Here is a 22733-nt window from a genome sequence, read left to right as displayed (position 1 = left end):
GTCCCGCACGATGCGCTCACGCGTGCCATCGCCTCTTCCACACGAAACGCTACTTGCAGTGCCGTCCTGTCGCAGGGGTCGTAATTGGTTTCACCATGTGGACACTGGAATGTCACCATTTTTCACCAGGGTTTGTCAGCAAATTCGAGTAACCTCAATAATTAAAGTGCTCATACAGGTTTTTGAAATGAAGCATCGTGCCATCGGAGCAATTTAGAGCATGTTGGAAGGGGTATAGAAGTCAATGAGGATGAGGTTGTTCTAGACATCCCACGCGTAAAGAAATTGGTTTAGAGATAAGGGACTGACACCGATCGTGGCACAACTGGTCTTCCGTAAATGGGTGTTGCCGTGTTTTCTTTGCGCGTTGCGGCTTGTACTTGACTCGCGCATAGCACACAAGTACCTCAAGGAAAATTTAATCCTATGCCATCGCAATCAGTACATCAAGTTGGCTCTGCACGTCTCCTATTAGTATATAAATCAGGCAAATTCAGATACACGAAATATATAATGGTATACGACATACGAAATGCAATGCACAGTTTCTGAATAAAGTATCGTTTTTTGCTGAAACGTATTCAGGTTCTTTCCAAACCACCAAAATGTGCACTACACAAGCATTTCAAGCTACCTGCCAACCAAGTAGTGGATTTATGAAATCGCGCCTGGCTAAAACGTTGCCCTATATATTGCCTAAAAGAAGCCGGGAAATGATGTTCCAAAGCACAGCCTTCAATCCCAAGAAATCCACACGAATTGAATGCTGTGAATTTTTCTCTTTGTTTTGGGCTATAGTGTATTATGATACAGCGGTGCAATAGTAGAGCTACCACCATGTAGTACCAACGTAGTGAAATGGAAATTCAGGCCCCAAAGAGTAGCTCCCCACCCGACAAATCTAAACTAAATTTTGTCAAATTTCCAGTTAATTTCGGCTGCAGTGCTCCTGACTAAAAAGTTACGGCATCAACAACATGTAGTTCCGAGGGTGTATTGTTAGGCTGCACGTCTGTGAAATTAGAGGGACGCGGGTTCGATTGCTCTGGTGCCCGCCCCTTCTTGTCAGGGTGAGAGGCGAGCGACGCCATATGCACTTAAGACCTCAACAGCTAAGTGCGTCGTAAAGCCCCAAGTATGCCGTCACTTTGCGTGATTTTATGGCTGTAGAATTATGTGCAGCCTTTAGAGCTTAGTTTGGTTGAAACTAGCATTCGCTGCCGTCAAATTTCGTGTGCTGTACTCGTGTCTAACAATTTTGGGAAGCGTTTGGCGTTATCTTAAACCCAATATTGTGCGAGCACTACATATAAATGTTTATGTAATGACACCGACTTAATCGACAGTCCCAATGCCAAAGACAGTATACCCAAGCGTGGATTAAAATGTATTGCTCTATTGGGACAATGAAGCTAGAAGCACTATGAGCAGCCCCATGCCTTTAAGCTACAAGTAAAAGTCAAGCAATATACTTCACGAAGTAACCTTTTTCAACCCCCACAAGGCATCCCACTTATTCTTCATTCGAAAAATAATTTCAAACCGCAATATATGTAAGCCATCTTTGTTATGATGGCTCACATACATGTTAAGCAGGTATTTCTGTTGCTGTTAACGACAGAGTCCATCTATGGATTCAGTCAAATATTTCTGACATCCAGATAATTGAAGAAATTTGGCTGTATTTCATGGAACCCTTCGCCTGTTTATCTCTATGGTATCCTTGTCTTTTGCAAAGTTGCTTGCTCACACGCTGTTTCCGAAGCTAAATGGTACATTACAAACATCGGTTGGATCGTTTTTCCGTAAGGAGCAATACTACGCTTTCCTTGGGAGCAAGGATGTTGTGTTAGCGAGGATGTGTTTTGGAAGAAGAGAGATCATACCTGCCTTGCGTATTACAAACAATACCCAGCTGATTCAAATAGTTATAACTTTTCCAAGCCGAGCCATCATCAGTTGAAATGAAACATGGAACACTTAGTTTGAAAATAATGGGTGGATTTCTTGCTAGTCGTACCCAGAAATATGCTTTATATGACGTCTTTCATGCGCGCACAGACAAACCACAACTCCAATAAAATACAAAAGGTACAGGCAGCTGCGCGGCGCCCTAATGTGGAATACGAACTCAATATTTTTTTTCGCAGCCCTTCATGCATTCAGATGTTCTCAAATGTTTTGAGCACATTTTTTTCAGCGTTTTTACCCGGACACGCTTAAAAATGATGAGACGGCGCGGAATCTCAGTTCCATTATTGCGCGTAGTGCAGATTGCTAAGTTCTTCCAATGTAAGACTTAGTCCCGTCCAAAACGTGAAACGTCTTTATTTATCTGTCGAAATCAATATGAGGCTGTGGCAGGGTATTACTGCTCGGTTATCACTGTGTGAGAACAGTCTGTCAAATTGCACGCGCCGTGATACAGAGACCCTCACTGTAGTCTGCTGTCTACTCAAAGGCTCTTTCTAGTACCCTGAGGTTTTATGATGTTAGCGCAGCGCGGCGCGAATAACTGATAGGCGCACAGACGGGCCTGTCTGTCTGAAGGGTAAGGCTGGGTCATTTTAACCGCAGTTCAGGCATAGCACACAGCTATGCTATGACTGTGATATAACGCACCGAAGCGACATCTAGGCGAAGGTATTGGCCTGCCACCTGCCGTCCACATCGCAGCGATGGAGACGGGCAAAGACTGCTCGTTTGATGCCACCTACCGTCCGCATCGCAGCGATGGAGACGGGCGAAGACTGCTCGTTTGATGCCACCCGCCGTCAGCATTGCAGCAAAGACTGCTCGTTTGATGGTGACAGATACAATGATCGGAATACGGTGACTGGACGCGCACTGTATGCGAGCGGGCTGGAAATGATGCATAGGCACACACACACACACACCACACACACACCACACACACACACACACACACACACACACACACACACACACACACACACACCACACACACACACACACACACCACACACACACACACACACACACACACACCACACACACACACACACACACACACACACACACACACACACACACACACACACACACACACACACACACACACACATGACGAAATGTAGTGTTTTTGCCCTCTGATTGGAACATGTGGTTCACCTTTACATGCACTCTCAAGGACCTATAACAATGCGACGCTCGGGAGGGGAACAGGGGGTGGGGGGATGCGGACTTTTGCCCCGCCACCGGTTGCTTCCAGTAGCGCAAAAGCCACTACATTTTCAGACTTAGCGCCAGGGTGACAGATCTTGTATGCTCTATCACATTACTTAAAGGTCAAGTAGTTCAGGATAAAACAAAGTCAACCGCACACATTGATGTCAATTGTCAATCAAATCACCAACAAAATGAATACCAAGAAATTGACCCCGTTTAGCGGGTCACCCACAAACAGCTAGTGATGGAGCGCATGGGGCCAGAGGTGCAGTCAGGGGGCATAGGAAACACATGCCTCCCAAACTAGGGTACTGAGGGGTCCTTCGGGCCCTCAGGACTTACGAACAATGACCGATTGGAGGGCCCAAAGAGCCTGAAAGGGCGGTTGGAGGTCATATTCAGGGGCCCGGCCCGCAAATCCTGGTGGCTGAATGGCAGCCAGATGACTCTGCGCGCTGATTGCGGGCCCCTGAGTCAACAAGGGCCTTTATGTCGCTCGGACAGCCACCAGTAGCGCACTGTTGACACTGTGTCGGCACGGGCCTGAGGACCCATTTCCAAAGCAGGCGATTTGCATTGGTCGTGGCCCCAGTGTCTGGCAGGACCCCACAGCGCCTAACAGGGGACCCAGCGATGGCAAGTGGCCACGATTGTTTTGTTGGCCTCGATGGCAAGTGGCCTACGGTAGAGACAATGTTCAAGAAGGCCCGAAAAACCTAGGGGTGAAGCGGAACCGACGATCGAGGGCCTGATTGGAGGTCTTAAGATCTCACGGGCACGGAGGGCTGGTCGCAGTCTTATTCAAGGTTCCCGTCCCGCGGGAACAGATCTTCAAATGAAAGTCGTTCACAGTGCCTAAAAAGGGGTCCTGTGTTCGCAAGGGTACCGAGCCAACTAAGGACAGTATTCGATGAGGCTCGAAGAGGCGCCCGGGCGGCCCAACGGAACCGTGGTGGAGTTCAAGGTCGAACAGTGTCAAGGTCCGCTCGGTGTCGTGCATTTATCTGAGGATCGCAGCAGAAAACGACATTGGTCGACGGCTGCTTGCCCCATTCGACGGTGACTGTGCATCGTCACAAGAGCTAGGTCGTTGGTTCGACAGACTTATGATCGCGATTGGCAAGCATTCCGACATTGTCAGGCTTTGATCAAAACAGTGATCGACCAATCTGATTAATTTTTGCGTCGATCTGCAAGGAAGCTAATCTACCAGGAGCTTCATCAAAAAGGCTTCTTTCTCGTAAGTCCACTTCATGGTTGGAATGCGCAATGAAGCCCTTAGATCACATAATTAATTTTGCAATCAACGTGAGAGTTTTCGGCGGTAAATGCGCAGCGAATCCGCATACTGTTCACCTAGTGTTTCACACGATGGCTTTGATATCAGTCATGGCTGGAGTTGTGTGTATGTATATGAGACTCTGATTTCCCAATAATTGTGTCGGTCCTCGCAATATTAAGCCAAAGTCACCGGACATTTACAACAAAAATCAAACGCAAAAACTCCACCAACGTTGAAGGAAGCTGATCTTTGACCCATTAAAACTTGCTATCTGTACGTTCTTGTGAGGACCCAGTGCCCACCACCCCAGCAGAGCAATTTCCGTCGATGATTGCCAGATCATCTTGAGGGGCTTGAGGTACTTCTGAGGACCACAATAGCCCATGCTAATTCCATCTATTTTCATCGGGACACTGATGGCATTTCCTAGCAATTATTCAGAACCTTCCCCTGCAGAGACATGAATAATGGGTGAGAGGGGTTAGACAAAGCGGCTGGCGGTCTGCCCTTCGCAGGAACTGGCTCCGGCCCCGCTCCTGGTACGCCGGTGTTTGACCGTGCCCCTGGCCACCGACAGCAACACGACCCGGTGAGCCCTGCACCGGCCGTGCGGTGCAAGCGTGCATGTTTAGCGGTGGACCCGGCAACATGCAAACACCCTATCGACCCAGTAGGCGCTGGAATACGTCAGGCTCGTGCCGGCTGAAAGTCAGCTCAACTTAGCCGGCGGCGAGATCGCTCTAATCACACCAGCCGGGTCGGGGGCATCATCGCGGCGACTGGGCTAGACCAAAGGGACACTGGTTATTGGCTCAAAATACTCCAATGATTCCATTTTAAACATGAACACATTCGTAGGATATGGATAATAATTACTGTTGCTTAATTTTTTTCGTACTCAGGCTATCTTATTTGGACTTTGCAGCTTATTCAGGCCACTTACACGCTATTCAGGTCGTCGGATGATGCTAACATGGGACACCGCTGTCATGCCTCAGTGTGTATAGAACCTTTGCAAACATGATAGTTCAACTAATTCACATTAAAGCATATCGACACCAGCAAAAAATGCAAGAAAGCTCCCAATTTGAGTAGCATGTATATGAACGGCTCAGCGCCGCGTCTTAGTTACTTGACGGAGTTCCTGAGATACCCAGCTTATCGGGCACGACATCGCTTCAGTAGACGATGTCCTCTTCAAACCCCCAAGCATCATCATAATTACACCCCGCTTGCCCGTTTAAGAAGTACGTACAATAGAAATACCTCCAGAGATGGGGAAAGAGACCTGCAGGAGTGTTGCGATGACCTTACCTTACCTGGGGCCGTGGTACGCCCCGAGGCGTCTGACTTGAATGCATTTATGTTTTATGAGCGAAGCGAACCCGTCTCTGCATAAATCACCGACATCATGCATGTGCAACGGATCCCTCGTGTTCATGTCTTCCTGTTATGACCAGCTGTAATCCGATGTGCAAAACACGCGGCTCTACTAAGTAAAGAATACGACGTTCAACGTGATTAAATCACTAGTAGATCCAGCCTTCCGTTAGGAGTGGCGGCAAGCCGTTTTACTGAATGATGTAACGTAATGACAGTGTTTCATTTCCTCTCCAAGTTGTGTCACACTGCCTTGCTTTCGTATCTAATCGAATAAAAATGAAGGACACTTGACCAAATTCATTAAGAGATTGGCAGCTATAGCCTTTACTTAGGGTTTGGTCATTACCATAACATTTTTACATATTCTGTTAAACAGTCGGGACAAAAAGTTAGGCAATTCATCCTAATGAGGTTATGAAACTGCTGGATCCATCCATCCGGATATATATATATATATATATATATATATATATATATATATATAATACATATATATATATATATATATATATATATATATATATATATATATAGGTCGTGAAATGACGGGATTGAAGATGCGAGGTTAAACCCCGAGTTTCTTACGATAATCTGTCGGTGCGCATTAGTAGCGTTCGGGTTGGTCTGTTTGATAGGATTCGAAGACTTATGAAAGTGTTTAAGTTATTCCCTGTGCCATCTTTTCGACTCAAACTTTTGTTCCGTGTTGGTCACGCTGCACGCGGCTCAGCTTCAGCGCGGGGTAAACTGGACTGCGGCGTCGAGCTGCCCCTCATAACCTTTTCATTTTGTTTTCACTTTCATTTCGGTTACAATGCATAGAGTTACCCTCCCTACACCTGGAAAAGTCCGCGAAAGTCGTCGGTCTGTTCATTTTTACTGGCAGTCACAACTCTGGACTTACAGTCATACGTGCACGAGTTCTGCCTTTTTCAAACAAATGCCCAGACCAGCCGCCTTGCGTGAAAGTACAATGATTTGAAGATAAATCATATTCGCCAGTCTAACTGACAACACAAGGGACGTGACTGACAGGTTTGCAGATGAAGAGATGACTAATCCGTCAAAAACACAAAAGGTGTTTTCTTTTTATGCTCTTCCCGCCAAAATAGCCTTAATATTCACGTTCACGTTCAAACATAGTTGCCCTCTTATGGCCTTACTTTTGGAAAACTATTGGAGGTCAATAGGCATGATTGCCTGATTCTGAGCGTCTGAGGAGGGGGCGACAGGGAAGGGTACGACATGGGCGTTGCACTACGATGCAGTTCACAAACAACAGCACACGCAGGCAGTTTTCTGAAAGTTGCACGATGAGCACAACAGTCCGAGTAGAGAAATATTTCGACTCGCTGTTTTTGTGAATACGAAAATGTTTTCTTTACATGATGTTGGTGCAAATAATTTCGCAATACCACGGCATGGACCAAGGTAACGTCGTGATGGATGATGAGGACAGGACAATGCGCCATTAGCATACTACACCTGACTTTGATGTTTCGAGCTTGCTGTGTCACATGCTAGATGCGTTGACAAACAGCTAATAAATTTAAGCGAGCTGTGTTGAGTTATCGGCCAGTGCCAAGTTTCCATGACATTCTCACTGTTTGATGGTGCCGCATTGTTTCGGAACATATGCACTGTGCAGCTGCTTCAAGGCACATGCAGTCAAACTCTCGAGTCGCGCACGTCCCATAGCAGCGGTTTCTCTATAGCAGCCCGCAAAACAGATCTCACTCAGCCTGCCATCCCGGTCTCCGCCGGCCGCTGGCTATGAAGCAATCAGTCGTTTCGTCATTCACTTCTTTACCTTCGCGAAAATTTATGCATCCGGTCTGTAGCGTATGTGGGCAGTTTTTTTTTGGGGGGGGGGAAAGGTCAGGCTATGGCTTTTGCAATGAATGCACGAATGGATGAGTGATCCATTGCTGGTCGCTGGGCGATGTGCGGTGCGCATTGGCTTCGTCGTTTTTTTTTTTAATTTACGGTGGTGGCGGCCAAGCGGTACGCAGATCTTCCGACGCTGAAGTTAACGCAGAAATGTGTTTCAGCTTAAATCGATTTGCGAGCAGTGTAGAGGAAAATGTGTGTGATAAATGTGCAGAAAGTTGAGAGAGCGAATCGCTTCCAATAACGACGTAAGCCTCAAGTCTACGACGACGACGGTTCTGCTCATGTCGTTTTGTGTTCTGTCATTTTCGGAATGTCGATATTCCTGGAATACACAACAAATCGTGATGTAACCATGGGTCGCATTAAGTTGAATTTTTCGCACAAAAGACAGTCAGCACATTCGTTTACCCTTGAAAGTCACCTTTGAGAGTGTGTGCAAGTGTGTGTGTGTGTGTATGTGTGTGTGTGTGTGTGTGGTGTGTGTGTGTGTGTGTGTGTGGTGTGTGTGTGTGTGTGTGCGTGCTGTGCGTGCGTGCTGTGCGTGCGTGCGTGCGTGCGTGCGTGCGTGCCTCCGTGCGTGCGTGCGTGCGTGCGTGCGTGCGCGCGTGCGTGCGTGCGTGCGTGCGTGCGTGCGTGCGTGCGTGTGCGATTATCTTTCCTTGCATTGCAAATAGAGCAAAACCGTACAGCATCTGATTGAATCACTCGAAAATATCTATTGCACATATGGTTACTCAGCCATGCGTACTATGCCGTGGAAATTCCAGCATCTACTGCTGAATCATTTCACGCCTTCATTCATTCTGGTTTGCAAGATCTTGAGTGAAACGTGAAAGTCATAAAAAAACACCACCACTTAAGAGCTCACGTGCGCCTGGTACGTGACACACGCAGCCACAAACTCGGTAGCATGCGCTTCCCCGTTCAATGCTCTATGTAAAAATGTCGATTTAGTGGCTCTCTGTCGGTGGGTGGCTCTGAGAATCGTGGTTCCCAGCCACCCCCTTGCCCGTTTCTTGCGCGTCGTATTTTACGTCATTCCACACGAAGTCCACGCACTACAAAAGCACATTGCGGCACGCGGTCTCCTGACTGCATCCATTCGAAACTTGACGCAGCACGTCGTCACTTTCGCACATGCACTGAGCTCAGACGTGAGATACCCACGTAAAACGGGTCTACCTGCGAAGCCCATTGAAGAGTAAAAAGACAAACAGACGGACAGACGCACCCCACTCAGTGCAGCAGACAAGGAGCATCTATCAGCTTTTGGTCGACATTCCACCACCCGTGGTCGTCCGCTCCACAGCTGGGCAATGCTGAGCAAACCGTGGTCTGTTCACCAGTCCGCCTTTGGCTGATAATGGTTCACCTGTTGAAACGACAGTTTGGCCGCGGAACCAAGCACGTGCTACAACGTGCTACGCTAATGAAACCACGGCTAATGAAACCTGCTTGGGTGCCGTGATTATTTTATTTTACGCTATGGTACATCGTAGTTCTCTTGAAGCTCAGTAACTCAGGTTACCTCACGGACAGAGCCTACTTACCCCAGCATGCATCAGGTGACGCGCGTTTACGCACGTTTACGCATGTTTTGCATCGGAATCCCGATGTTAATACGTTCCTGTCGTGGCCAGCCACTCACAGACGATCTTCTGCTGAGAAAGTGCAAACGCACAGGAAGTTCAAATGCGCAGTACAGTGGCTGGTCATGTGTCCATGTGTGCCCGTGTCATCGTTTTGCTGTCAAGTCATCATTTCCCACTTTGCAACAATGCGGCTATAACGTTCGCTGGCGCCTCACACTAAGGGGACATTTGAGGCACGGATGGCGGGGGCGTTTGAGGCACGGATGGCGGGGACATTTGAGGCGCGGTCAGTGTAATGTGTCATATAGATCTGCTAACAATTCCTAGGTTTAACATTTTGCCAGTCGGGCCCAAAGTTGCGATTGTTTAAGCGAGCAGCATACACCGATTTGACACGTTTTTATGTCGTGTTAACCTGTAGTAAAATACCACGTTCGTCATGTTTCCAATGCTATCCATTCCTTGAAAATGATTTTCGGAAATTGCGAATACAGCGGAACGTCTAGGCTTTGCCAATGAGGACAGACAGTATTTAGGCATGCGTCCTGGTGGCCGGTTGAATACTCTCCGCCTGGGTGGGGTGAGGGGGGAGGGGTGGAATAAGGGCAATTACACCTCAGTCTGACCTTCATGCCTGACTCTTGGTCAACGCGATTTGTGGTAATACTGCACTCATCTGGTTTGTTGCCTTAAAAATTATCTGAAGGATGTATGGTTTCGTCTAGGTTCGTCTATCTCAAGGTTTCGTCTAGCACTCCTTCGTCCCATGGATTTAACGATTTCCTAAAAATCGTCTTTGCTGCCACGGCCTGATTTTGACCCGCCATTCGTCAGCGACCTTCCATGGTGCATATGATTTTATACCAAAAACTTCCATTCAATTACCTGCAGTGATGGTAAGTCTCGCGCAGCCAAGCCACGCCCTTAGATAATTATGTTATAAAAAACCCTCGCAAGGGTGGGGGCAAATTGAGCCCCACTTCGCTGCGTGTTAAGTACATAAATGGATTAACTTCACCGACATTTTCGGTGGGTAAATCTGTGTGCATGCCATGGAGGCGAATAAACGCAGGATATCATCGCATTGGCTCCAGGAACGTCATGATGAATATCGAAATTAGGAACAGGTGAGACACGCATGCCATGGTTGCCATTACTATCACGACTATCAAGGCCAATTAGTGATGTGCCATCAAAATTATAATAAGTAACAATACGTTGCTTACCAAATAAATTTTGCACCAACGTTTGGCTGCAAGTCCCGTTACATTCAGGAGGGCAAGTTCTTGGGTAAGTCCTTGGTTGACTTCTTGCGTTCCAAATATATTCTAGCAAACTGTGTCACAGTCGCGGCCAGTGTCATATGTTACTTTATTCTACTTCTCCCACTATTCAAATTATCGGCAATGTTTCGAGAAGGCACGTCTATGGCACCATCCCAAATCAGCCGGTAGAGCTAAACAAATATGTGAACCTTTCATCCCACGGCACAACTTAAACACCGGCACAGCTCATAGCAATAAACAGTGAAGTTTGGCACATGGAAGCCCATGCACATGTTTAAGGTCTCAACGGAACGGAATGTTCCCAATTCTGTCTTTGTTGGCGTTGGTCAGTGTCGTTTCGTGAGGAGCGGCGCCAGCTTCCGACAGCTGGGTAATTACGTGATGTGTTGAGGTACCAGGTGGGGGCGAGCGCGAACCCTTTAATGGCAAGCATTTTTCTGAAAAAGCCATTGGAAATAGATAATAGTCCCCAAACACATGCCTCCATCCGGTCGCAGCTCTGCGTCGCCCCTAAAGCTTGCATTTTGGTGAGGCAGGTCGGTGATTGCCATGGAGGTGCAAACAGACATGGCCATATGGCTAAACACTTACTGGCAAATTTTTGGTGTTTTTGTTTTGCCTGCTCTATCTCGTCCTCATTTTAGTGAAATCACCAAAAGCTATTGATTGGTAAGTCTTGATCGTAATGCCGTTTAACAAGATCAATGGGGTCGAGCGGATTCGCCTCTTCCCCGCGGTGCACGCTGCCCACATGTCCCTGAAATCATAAAGTGACTTCCACCCGAGAACAAGGCCACCAGCGCGCTGCGCACTTAAGAGCATATTGACAAAACAGTCCAGTGCACATTATGCCTTCCGCCTACACGCATCGTTTATCCACAGCACCAACAACGCTGGTGAAAGGCCGCGCTAGCGCGCTGCCGTGCCGCCCAGATGGTGTGCGGCACGGCAGGGAGCCGGGCCCTGATGGTACCACAAGACAGCGGCCACCGGACCGGAACCGCCAAGATGGCGGAGGCTCGAGGTGCCATGACCCCGGCACCGCCAGGTCGCAATTTATCGAGCTGTTTGTGACCCGGTTGGCAGGTCCTGACGCGGGTGCCGCGGTGCCCCGAACGCGAGCTTACTCGGCACGACTTCAACGTTGTCATGGCGCCAGGGGCAAACAGCATTCCAGCGTTCTGGAGCGCCCCAGGCGTGCTGGGCCCCGGTGCCGGACAGGAGGTGCGCGTCGACGTTCGCTCGAGGTAGGACACGATGCCCTTTGTGGCCTCTGAGGTTCTGTTGACGACTTGCTCGCGGGCTGCCGGGTGAGGCGGCTTACAGCTGCTGGCATTCGGGCCAGATACGATTAGTAACGGCATTACAACTTTGATCGTTGTGATCTATATTGGAATGCTATTTGCTCATAGCATTTATGGGGTATAGCATAGGAGGTATAGAACAGTGCTAAGGCAAAACAACATAAGTCACTTTGGTAATGTGCCTGTACTTTTTCAAGCATTCCCATGAAGCCATCGTGCTCCGGTGAAGTTCAGATGTAATGTCCATTTATATGTGCAGACTACGCTGAATTATGGTCGACAAGCTATAGCACATGCTAAGCGTATTGGTGATGAAATAGAAACATGGATTTCTTTGCCAATTTGAAGCAGCGCAGCTGCCTTTAAATGTTGTTCTGTAGAAAATAGTTTTTGTTTTGCTTTCTTGAAAACGTTATCAGGTTCTTGCCGACACACGACCGAAGGGTGTGAAATTGACGCTTAACTTACCTTTGAACTCCTTGGAGGCTTCGGGAGCCCCCTTCTAATGCCCCGAAGATGACAGGGCGGCAGACATACAAAACACAATCGAACCATTGCAGCGGGCATACAAAACACCATCAAACCATTGCAGCGGGAGCACTTGTGCAGCCATTTCTCTGCAAATGGCCTACACTGATCAGCACTGCGCTTACGTGCTAATGCACTTTAGGGTGTAAGCGCAGCGTCGCATGTACACATTGCGGGAGTTCTGTTATCCTTAGGCTTTGGTATTGGTGGATGACTGGGGTCATTGTCCTCAAATTGTTTAGAAACAGATAACAAACGCTTACGCCTTTGCCTCGCTAAGCATCGAAACTGACAGCATGAATTTGCATAAAGGAAACTTGAATTGCGCGGAGGATTTGCGTTTGCATTACCTGAGGTCATATTCCACAAAATGCATCAGGCCCAACCCGCCACGACCCTTGACTGCATCGGCATCTAGTTGGAGCCGGGGGATGATGTAGTGAACATCTAGTTGGAGCCGGGGAATGGTGTAGTGAAGTGGTGATGTGCAGGACAGGGACACAAGGGCTTTAATGAGGGGAGCTCTATCAATAATCCACTCTGTCTGCGTGGCAACTTGGGGTGAATCACTATGAGCTCTGAAGAAAATGAGATAGTGACCGCTGGCCACCCCTCGGTCAGCTACCCCTGAGATAGCTGACCGCTGGCCACCCCTCCCTCCCCTTTTTCTACCCGAGCGCTTAAGGCCATTTATGGCACATGTTTTCAGAACGTTGTGCCTAGCATGAAAAGTACAGCATAGGCTGATGATACAGCGTTAGGTTCCTCATGAGAAAAACACGTTTACGGTGTACACGGATTTCATGCCATGTAGCCCTGTGATGTAGCCAACAAGACACACAACCACACTTGGACCAACGAGCTGGAGTAAATTGCCACATGTATAAAACTGCAGTTAGCAAACGTTCCACTTGCAAAGGGGAAATTGCTGAACAGTTGGCTTTGAATAATGTTCTTGAAATACCACATGCGGTTTGAGTTTTGTTACATATGCTGTATATTTCACGGAACTTTGCTGGTCCGCAACGAAGACTGAAAACTACTTCGTTGTCATTTGTTCTGGAATGGTACCAATTTGCTCTGAAAGCAACACATTTTCCGGTATTTACCGCAGTCACTTTCAACGCTGTTGCAATCAGTCAAGTGCCTGGAGCCCAGCACGGAAACTCAGGATCCCCTTAACATAAAGCCCTATGGACACCTGGATTCACCCTTTGGAAAACAGGACATTGCGCTGGTTGTGGAACGTTCCATTAAATCGACTTGCGGCCTCTTCTATTTCGGTAATGAGGTCCTTCAAATCCCCTGGTTGGATGCAGAAGTTTTCGTCGACTGCAGCCAAGCGCGAATTAATCAATGAGAGCTGATTCCTTATCAGAAGCTGCAATTGGCGTAACTTTACTCAACAACGTGAAATGATGCAAGTCACTTCAACGCAATTTGGCTGTCTTGACCCCACACTTATCAAATTGATGCCTATTTGATTTGTTTTCATCGAAACTCACCTAACGGCCACACTTGCAGAGTTGGGATCAAACCAGCCACAGCATAACATCTGACGTCCATACCCGTACTTTTTGCTTTCAACATTGTGCGCAATCAAACAAACCGCAAGCCGCCCCATTGCCGATACATACAAGGTCAGGTTTGCTGGGTGGCCTGCGCTTACCCTGGCAACCATTACCAAGTCATAATTACAGTATTCTGGGTCAAGGAGCCCAAGTTCTGGCATTACCGGCGATACGGTGATGTGGCATGTATATCCATATATATATATATATATATATATATATATATATATATATATATATATGTTGCAAGCATCATCCAAGCTCCGTCATATTATGAACACTTCAGAGGGTCATGCGTTAGGGTCTGTGGAGGTAATGGAGAGGGGGAGAGGGGGTCGGTGGAGGGGACGGACTCCGAGTCGCTGAGCCTGCGCCCTGCACCCCTCCCTGCTTGTTTTTCCGTTGTCAGAGGCTGCCGAGCACGGGCGTTACGGCCGGGCGCGGCCGTGTGATCAATAGCCGGTGTCCGTGCACGGCGGTAACCCTGGCGCCGGCCAGTTGCGTTCGCGGCGGCTGGTCGGCACCACATTCCGCCCGGGGCCAAACGGCGGCGCGGACGACGGGTCACGACGGAGAGGCTGCCATCGGCGCGGCGCGTGCGGTCAGCAGCGGTCAGCAGCGGCGAGGCTGAGGCGCTGCCATCGGCGCGGCGCGTGCGGTCATCAGCGGTCAGCAGCGGCGGGGCCGAGGCGCTGACGGCGGCGCGTCACGCCCGGACGGCAGAGCGACCCGTGGGTCCGTTCTCTCGAGCGGTCCAGAGAGGAGATCGGCGCGCTTCGTCAGGGGTGGCGCTGGCCGCGCAGCGTTCTGAGCTGGGAGCTGGTCTGATCTGAGATGGGAGCTGCTCTGATCTGAGCTGGGAGCTGCTCTGATCTGAGCCGGAAGCTGCTCTGATCTGAGCTGGGAGCTGCTCTGATCTGAGCTGGGAGCTGCTCTGATCTGAGATGGGAGCTGGAATATCGGCAGGGTGACGAGTGACGCTTGTGGACGAATTGTCATTAAATGCTGTCGTAGAGATCCAGTACCAGACTGGAAGTCGTGGAGATCGAGTACAAGACTGGTGGTTGGAAAGTTCTAGTGCAAGACTGGCAATCGGGAAGATCAAGTTCACAATAGGTGGTCATAAAGACAAGACTGGTAGCGATAAATATCGAGTGTAAGACGGAAGCAAAGAAAGGGCCTCCTCCTCCTTCTTCGAGGTTGCTCTCGGTAGATCACAGGGCGAACCTCAGGAGCGTTCATTCCGCTTGGTGACGTGCGGGCTATGACATCGGGTACGTTTTGATGACTGCCACGCATTCACATTCTGTATGATTTGTGTGTGTGTGTGTGTGTGTGTGTGTGTGTGTGTGTGTGTGTGTGTGTGTGTGTGTGTGTGTGTGTGTGTGTGTGTGTGTGTGTGTGTGTGTGTGTGTGTGTGTGTGTGTGTCCGTGTGCGTGGGCGATTATCTGTCCTTGTCATTGCAAATAATGCAAAAGCGTTCAGCGTCTGGTTGCATCACTCGAAAATGGCTATGGCACATATGGCTGCTCAGCCATACGCACCATGCCGTCACATTTCCAGCATCTAATGGTGAATCATCTCATGCATCCGTTTTATGGAAAATCTGTTTTTGTCTAATGACGACAAAGGTTATCGCTATCACCAGATCAGCGCCAGGGACCGCAGCGGAGGACCACACAGGTGGCGAAAGCTGCTACTAGAAACATCTTTGCAACTTACGAGTCTTAATCTGTATGGTGTTTCGTCGCTGCAATAATGCAAGACAAACGACAAAACAAAAAGAAACAGCGGCAAACAAAGGCAACAAAACAAAGACAAATACAAGACAAGCGTGTGAAACGTATTAACCAAGCTCATTAGTAGGTGTCCCGCTGAAAAAATTGTCCGGATGCTTTATACAGTGGAGTCCGGCATGTTTTATATAGCAAAATCCGGCACGTTGAACTAAATCCACCCAAGATGTATCCAAGTTGATTCCCCCCCGCAGCAGAGGCTTGTTTTCATCTAAAATTTGGTGAGCACAAACAACAGCTTCAACTATGTACAATATTGTCGCGACTAGAAACCTAACCTGATAGCTTTTTTGTTCACGTTTCAGGAAGTCGAGTATTCGACATATCAGATCGGCACATGGGCAAAATGGACCAGACTCCGGGCTTCGACATGGACACCCGGGATCCCAACAACCTGAACCTGCATCTCCAGGTAAAGATCAAGTGCCTTGCACTTCCACTTTATTGAGACAGAGCACCGTGGCGTGCGCCACTCTTCATTGAGACAGAACACCGTGGCGTGCGCCAATCTTGCATATGTGCCTGAGGTGTTTGCCGTTTCCTTTATAAGCGAGTGACATCAGTCGGAAGATGCGTTCGCGCTCGTCCAGTCCGCAGGAGACGCGTATACTGTCCAGTTGCGACAGTTCATGCGCCAATTGACCGAAACAACGTGCATTGTGAGCATGAGTATCCTGAGAGCTCGCGTCTCCTCGCCTAGCACACGTTCCAGTGACCTAAGATTAAGCGCCATTCACTTAAGCAACATGCACGCAGCCAGGTGCTACGCTAGGTGTTTGAGTTACGATGTGCTGTCATTGCATACATGAATGATTTTTTTCACCAAAATTAGTTTTTTCAGTGAAGTTTTATGTTGCCTCTTCTCATCATCATATGTGTAGTCTCAACTGTATGCCAAAAGTTTGTTTTTGCTTTGTGTTGGTAAGTATATCAAAATAATTGTTAAGAAAACAGTAAATTTGTATTGATATAAGCGAAACACAGGGTAAAATCGCTCCCGCGTCGATCAACCACAACTGAGTAGCGTTAGCGGGCTAACAGTGCACGCTTTTATTGGGTTTATAGCTGACCAAGCGCTGATGGCGCCGCCATCCAGGCTCACACGACAAGTAGCACAATTCGCGAAAAGTTTTGCTGTAATATTTTCAAAGTGTTTACGAGCAGGCAGTCTCATCAGCAAGCAACGCCTTCCTGCACCACTGTAACATCACCTGTATGCACGCCTTATTTCCGTTAACACCGAAGGCGTAGAATTTGCAAATTGCAAAAAAGCTGAGAAGCAGTTGTCGAACGGCATCCTGATATCGGCAACCCGAGGATAATCAGGCGAACCAGGCAAGTCAGGGGCACGTAAGCCCGGTCAAGACCGGCGTCTGACGCTTGTCTAGGATAAGCGCGGTGCTGCAGCAATTCACGCTGAAACGTTGGGGGACAGGTGGCTGGCTGAAAACAGTCCGAGAGAGATGTGAATCCCCGGAGAAAGCCAGGAGCTGCCAAGACGAGCAGGTCTCGTCATCGAGACCATGGGCGAGCTGCCAGCAGGCCCTAGTTAGAACGCTACATCGAAAGCAAAGACAGGGTCTCAAATCGGAAGCGGTTGTGTGTGGGCACATGTCCACCTCTGCCAGCCTGCAGCCCATGCGCCGCCCTCCACACCCGGCAGCGGCCGGAATGGGCATCGGACGTGCTCGCTCACACATGCAGACCCCTCCTACCAAATCTCGCCGAGCATCGCTCGCCCTGCCGCTTCACTTCGACCGGAACATTTGCCGTGATGATGAACATTCACATCGACCGTTTGCCGTGCGCCCTTACGGCGCACGGCAAACAGGACCCCTCTGCCCGCCTTCGGGGTGGAGCCCAGACACGAGCTATGATAGATACTAATCTTGCAGCGGCTGCAAAATGCCACCCATCTTGGGGATATAGCCAATATAAGCACAGGCGGCTGTTTGAAAAGCTTCGGTTCACACGCTGCCCGTAAGATGGTGCAAACAGTGTATAACGTTCCTATGAAATCCCTGGTCTGCATTTCATGATGATTGGCGAATCTCAGGGCTCAGACTACCCAGTTTTCACGAACTGCTATCGCATAGCTTGTCTGTGTTACAGCCTTGGGCTGGAAACCAGCACGCCAACCCTGATGTTTGTGTATTCCAAAATGAAAATAAAATTATCCGTAAGCAGATAACAGGTAGGTGCGTGCAACAATGTTATCATTTATTCGATATCAGATCGCTGCTAGTAACTAGTAATTAGTAGCCGCTAGTAATTACCCGTTGGTGGGCACCACCTGCAACGAGAAGGCCGGTTCGCCACAAGCAACTTAGTTGTAAATATATGCAGTTTGAAAGCAAACTAATGCATGTATATCTACAACAAATCCTTTTTACTTACAAAAAAGGATTTAAAAATTACGAAGTCCTTACGTACAGTTGCGAGGAACATAACGCATATAGATAACATAGCACTAATAGCCTTATTCCTCGCAAGATAATTAGGAGAATGGAGAGAGATATATGTATTTATATCTCGGCTACATACCTCTATCAAAACCAATATCAAAAGTTGCAAACACACTCTTTCACACACACACAAACTCACACTCTCACTCACTTACATTCATTCACACACAAACTCGTTTCGATGAAACCGCGCAGCTAAAATACCAATACACGCATCACTCTATTCTCCTGATTATTCTTCGAAGGCTAAGGCTGTTAGTATTGTCCTATCTTTTTTTAAAACTTGACTGAATAATGCTTTGCATAGTGTCTGTTTCGTTCAAAGAACTTGCTAAGCAGTTTATTGCATGTGCTCTGAACCTACCATCCCGATTATATCGCTTCAGCGCATCACACAGTTCCTTGAAGTGTGTTGGCGTGACCTGACCTGTCGTCTTCCAGGATGCATGGATGAAGGCAGACATGCAAGGCTGCAAAGGCTCTGGAGAGTGTGGCCCCGGTAAATGGGGAGCTAAACTAATTGCATGCCTATCTGGACGTTTCATAGATGATTTCATTGTCATTCAAATATTGTCTGGTCTGCTGTATCCCAGAAAAACAGCGGTTCTGGGACACGCCTTACCCTTTTCCCCGGCGCTTGCCGTTTGTCCTTCGCGTGCGGTCTTCTGCTTCTACACGGAAGAACATAACCTTTATGTAATGATCTGTTTCGAAGAAAACATACCCTGGGGTGCCCGTACAGACGACTGCTAGCCGCATCGACGTCTGGGCGCATCAACTGATAGCCCTTGGTAAATTACGACCCTCCTGAGCATGATGGCCTTCACAGCAATCGCACATCTCTCCAGCGATGGCGGCGCCGGCAAGACAAAGCGGCAGAGGGTTAGGCGCCACATCTGTCAGCTATTCGTCCTAGTACCCCACACCGCTTGCGGGAGATACGACAATGCTCGTAGCACGCGCCATCTCGTCTGGAGGTCACGAGCTTGGCACATGCCGCGGGCGGATACAAACTCGGTGGGCGGGGTGGAAATGTTGCGAGCACACCAGCACCACAGCGAGGCTGCTGCAGCGATAACGCCAACGCAACGGAAGGGAAGCGTTTACAGAGCAGCCAAATTGCCTACAGCTAGGAAGACGTGAAGTATTTGCTGGAGCAAGTTGTACAAGTGGGCGATGCTTCATCTAATCTCAGGGTTGTTTGAAACTCTGAAATACCACTGATCCCACAACGCCTGACGTAGATGACTGACGTCACCCAAGCGCCGCAAAGACAACTGTCGTCATCGCCGATCCGTGGATGAGGATGACGTCATCCCAGAGCGGTGGAGGCGTGGGTTGATGCGTGTGTTGACCATCCTCCCCCACTCCGCAGGTAATGTGGGATGACGTCATCGCAGAGCCGGAGGGTATTCGCAGTCGCGACTGTACCTGGCGCACTTCCTACAAGTGTTTCCGCGGCGCCAAACACTGCTGCTACCGGCTATTGGCCTGTCTGCTCGGCCCTTGTCTGGCCTGCTGTCTGGGCTGCCAGTTCGCCTGTCTGGCCTTCCAGGTGAGATCGAACCGCGGACTGTCCGGCTCGTCTGTGTGACCTTTCAGTTGAGATCCAACTCTCGGTAGGCTGCGTGGACTGTTCGGTGGACTGTGGACTGTTCACCTGTTCCACTATTTCTGGCTAGGTCCACATCGAGATTGACTAGGCGGAATGTCTGGGTCCGTCCGTCTTGTGTCCGAGATAAGGCTCAGTGGCCGACGTGATGCTCCATTGTTCAGCTTGCCAGAATGGTGCTCCGACCGGATCTCAGTTCCATGGTGTTCGGCGGCGCTGCTGACTGTTCGCTTATGTCTGTCTGTTTGCTGGTGGCACGAGCTTCCTGATGATCGGCGTGGTTAGTCATTTATCCGGTGCTCAACTTAGTGGTGCTGGAATATCCTTGTCACCACATCGAAAACGTGTGTGACATTTCAGTGTTGCAAAATGCTGAACTTGCGCGATACTGATGTAACCGCTCGCAAACCTATGTCAACATGCCTGCGTAGGTTGCGAAGACTCCCTTAATGCGCTGTTGTGGTGTCTTTAGGTCTAGGCAGCTCACTTGGATTATTTCAGCACAATAGCACATGGTCATTATGCCAAACTCACACTAATCAACCCAACGCTTAGTCCCCCCACACGTGCCAAAGCCTTGCATAAATTTTGGAAATTTAACAGCATCGCTTCCCTCCGCCGTCGCATGGACCATGCATGGCCGTCACTGACCCACCCCTCCGCGTTGCAGCACATCTGGTGCAACACGCCGTGCCTGCGCCAGTGCAAGATCAACTGCAACTTCATCAGGGCCGTCAACCGCATCTGCGCGCAGGCCGTGCTGGCGCCTTGCTTCGACGTGTGCGGCTCCATGTTCCGACGGATCAGAGTCCGACATGGCCCCATGTCCGAGGAGGACATCAAGGAGGAAGACATGTTCACCGTGTAGTCGGTGCCACGGGCCGCCGGCAGGGGAGCGAGGGGTGGGTGAGGCGGCGGACGCTCTGAGACCCCGACCGTCGGCGGGGGCGCGAGGGGTGGAGGTGAGAGCAGACGCCCTGGGAGGCTGGTGGAGGTGGCGACGTCTGGGAACTGACGAGCGGAGGGCTCTATCCGTTGTTACAGTGAACCGGTGGACCACCTCGAACGAAACGGGTGCCGGCGGCGAGCAAACAGGCATCACTTCGGCAATAGTAGTGCGTCAGAATTCAGACGTACGTCTATCTAGGAAAACCGCGACGGCTCGTCGCGAGCATATCTGGGAAAGGTGGTGTCAATATAGGCCCTGGACGTGTTATGGAAGACAATATGCACGCACATTGTGTTATGAAGGCTGCACATTTGAACTAGGTCCTGAAAGCAAGTCAGAATGGCTCGGGCTCACCACTGAAAAGGTCTGAGCAATGCATTCATGCAAACATTCACCGTGAAAGCATTCCCACTCTTACTTTGGTTCTGATGTGACTAACTACGCGTTTTAACCCCAAACCCTGTGACATTTACGAAAGTGAAGGCGTGCATAAGCCGCTGGATAAGATTGCAGTTGGTAAACCATATTGAGCATCTCGTGCACACCGCCAACACGAATTGTGTGACACTGCATCTACAGTAACATTGAGGTTTAAAACAACTTCACGTGACATGCACTACAGCGGAGCTTTTGTGGTGCCATGCCTTTTTGATTATTTCAAGCGCCCTTCTAGTCCTCATTTGTGATCCGATCACCTAGATAAAATGCTAGTTTTGGTTGCTTATTTGATGTATTGCTTTAGATAAATTCTCTGCAATAAGGTGTGATATCCATATTTTAGATAGAGCTTACTTATATGAAGAGATTCGAGCGTGAATTATCGTAGATAGATTGCAACACGTGACCTACCAGTGATACCAGTGATAGCGGCTATTTAGTATTGTTGTTCTACCCTCCGTAAAAGTCGCATTCAAGCAATCGCTTTCAAAGCGCGATTTTTGCGCTGTCAAATGTCGAATATTATTTGGTCGGCATTTGCAATTATAAGGCGTTTCATGCAGACCCCTATGCAGTGTTAGTGTTAAATGTAGCTTGGGTCTTGTCATGCTGGCTGACACTGTTTACAATTTCCACACATATCAAGCTGAGCAGACCGCTCCATTGTGTGCTTGCGAGGCACTTTAGCCAAGTGCGTGGGTCGCGTTAAAGCGATGTGCAGACCGAAATCACCTAATACAACTCAGTTCACAATCGACAGCAACGATACGAAAAGTTTTTCTAGACATATCCATGCAGGGTTGACCATTGCTGATCATCGTTGATATGATCCGACACCTTGCTACCAGCCTCATTTATGCTCACATCGTTTGCCCAGGCCGTCGCGTGCGCTAACTCATACTCCCATGTGTTTGAACCACTGTGTGAGAGGCCATTCAATGCTAATCGAACAAACCCAGAGCGAGGAGGTAATTGTCCATGCACTTGCATTTTTAGAACTGTTTTGGTGTTAAGCGCTAAACAAAAGTGCGATGTATCGTGTTATTTTGAATTCATTTATGTGGCGCCTTCCTGTGTCTAAATATTCAGCGCAGCTTTGTAGCACTGATTATCTAATAAAGTATATATTTCAGCACTAGTATATATGTTCTTCAAGCTGGTGCGATCTGCAGGGGTGGGAAAAATGCACTACCTGTCACCGATGACCTTTGACACCGTCTAAATTGTCAGCAGGAGCCAAACCTTTCAGAAACTGTTGGGAAATAAATATAAATACAATAATCCACTAGACAAAGAAAAACTTAATGCAATGCGGCATGACCATCAAACATTTTTTATTCGGGAGTTCATTGGCACTCAAGTATCATTTGCTAGCCATGAAGCACTGAATGAAGGTTGAGACTCAACGAATAAAATTATCAGATAAAGTCAAAACAGCTTGGAG

General features: G+C 48.7%; 1 protein-coding gene across 1 annotated transcript; it reads left to right on the top strand.

Moving 5' to 3' along the window:
* The first annotated feature begins 14942 nt into the window (after nt 1-14942).
* LOC119098909 (caveolin-3) lies at nt 14943-22416 on the top strand. The gene is made up of 4 exons (XM_037221954.1): nt 14943-15302; nt 16131-16237; nt 19666-19845; nt 20573-22416. Exons 1-4 carry the CDS (start codon nt 15293-15295, stop codon nt 20768-20770), a joined length of 495 nt encoding a protein of 164 aa, XP_037077849.1. The 5' UTR covers nt 14943-15292; the 3' UTR covers nt 20771-22416.
* The last annotated feature ends 317 nt before the right edge of the window (nt 22417-22733 follow it).

Source organism: Pollicipes pollicipes, unplaced genomic scaffold, assembly GCF_011947565.3.
Source record: "Pollicipes pollicipes isolate AB1234 unplaced genomic scaffold, Ppol_2.1 Scaffold_4740;HRSCAF=5597_pilon_pilon_pilon, whole genome shotgun sequence".
NCBI lineage: Eukaryota > Metazoa > Arthropoda > Thecostraca > Pollicipedomorpha > Pollicipedidae > Pollicipes > Pollicipes pollicipes.
The sequence above is the reverse complement of the archived record's forward strand: the minus strand, read 5'-3'. Positions and strand labels throughout refer to the sequence as shown.

What these genes read in the sequence shown, in the direction of transcription:
- LOC119098909 (XM_037221954.1), top strand. An exon ending in ACCTGAACCTGCATCTCCAG is followed by an intron (nt 16,238 to 19,665) that starts GTAAAGATCAAG and finishes CCCACTCCGCAG; the next exon opens with GTAATGTGGGATGACGTCAT. An exon ending in TCGCCTGTCTGGCCTTCCAG is followed by an intron (nt 19,846 to 20,572) that starts GTGAGATCGAAC and finishes TCCGCGTTGCAG; the next exon opens with CACATCTGGTGCAACACGCC.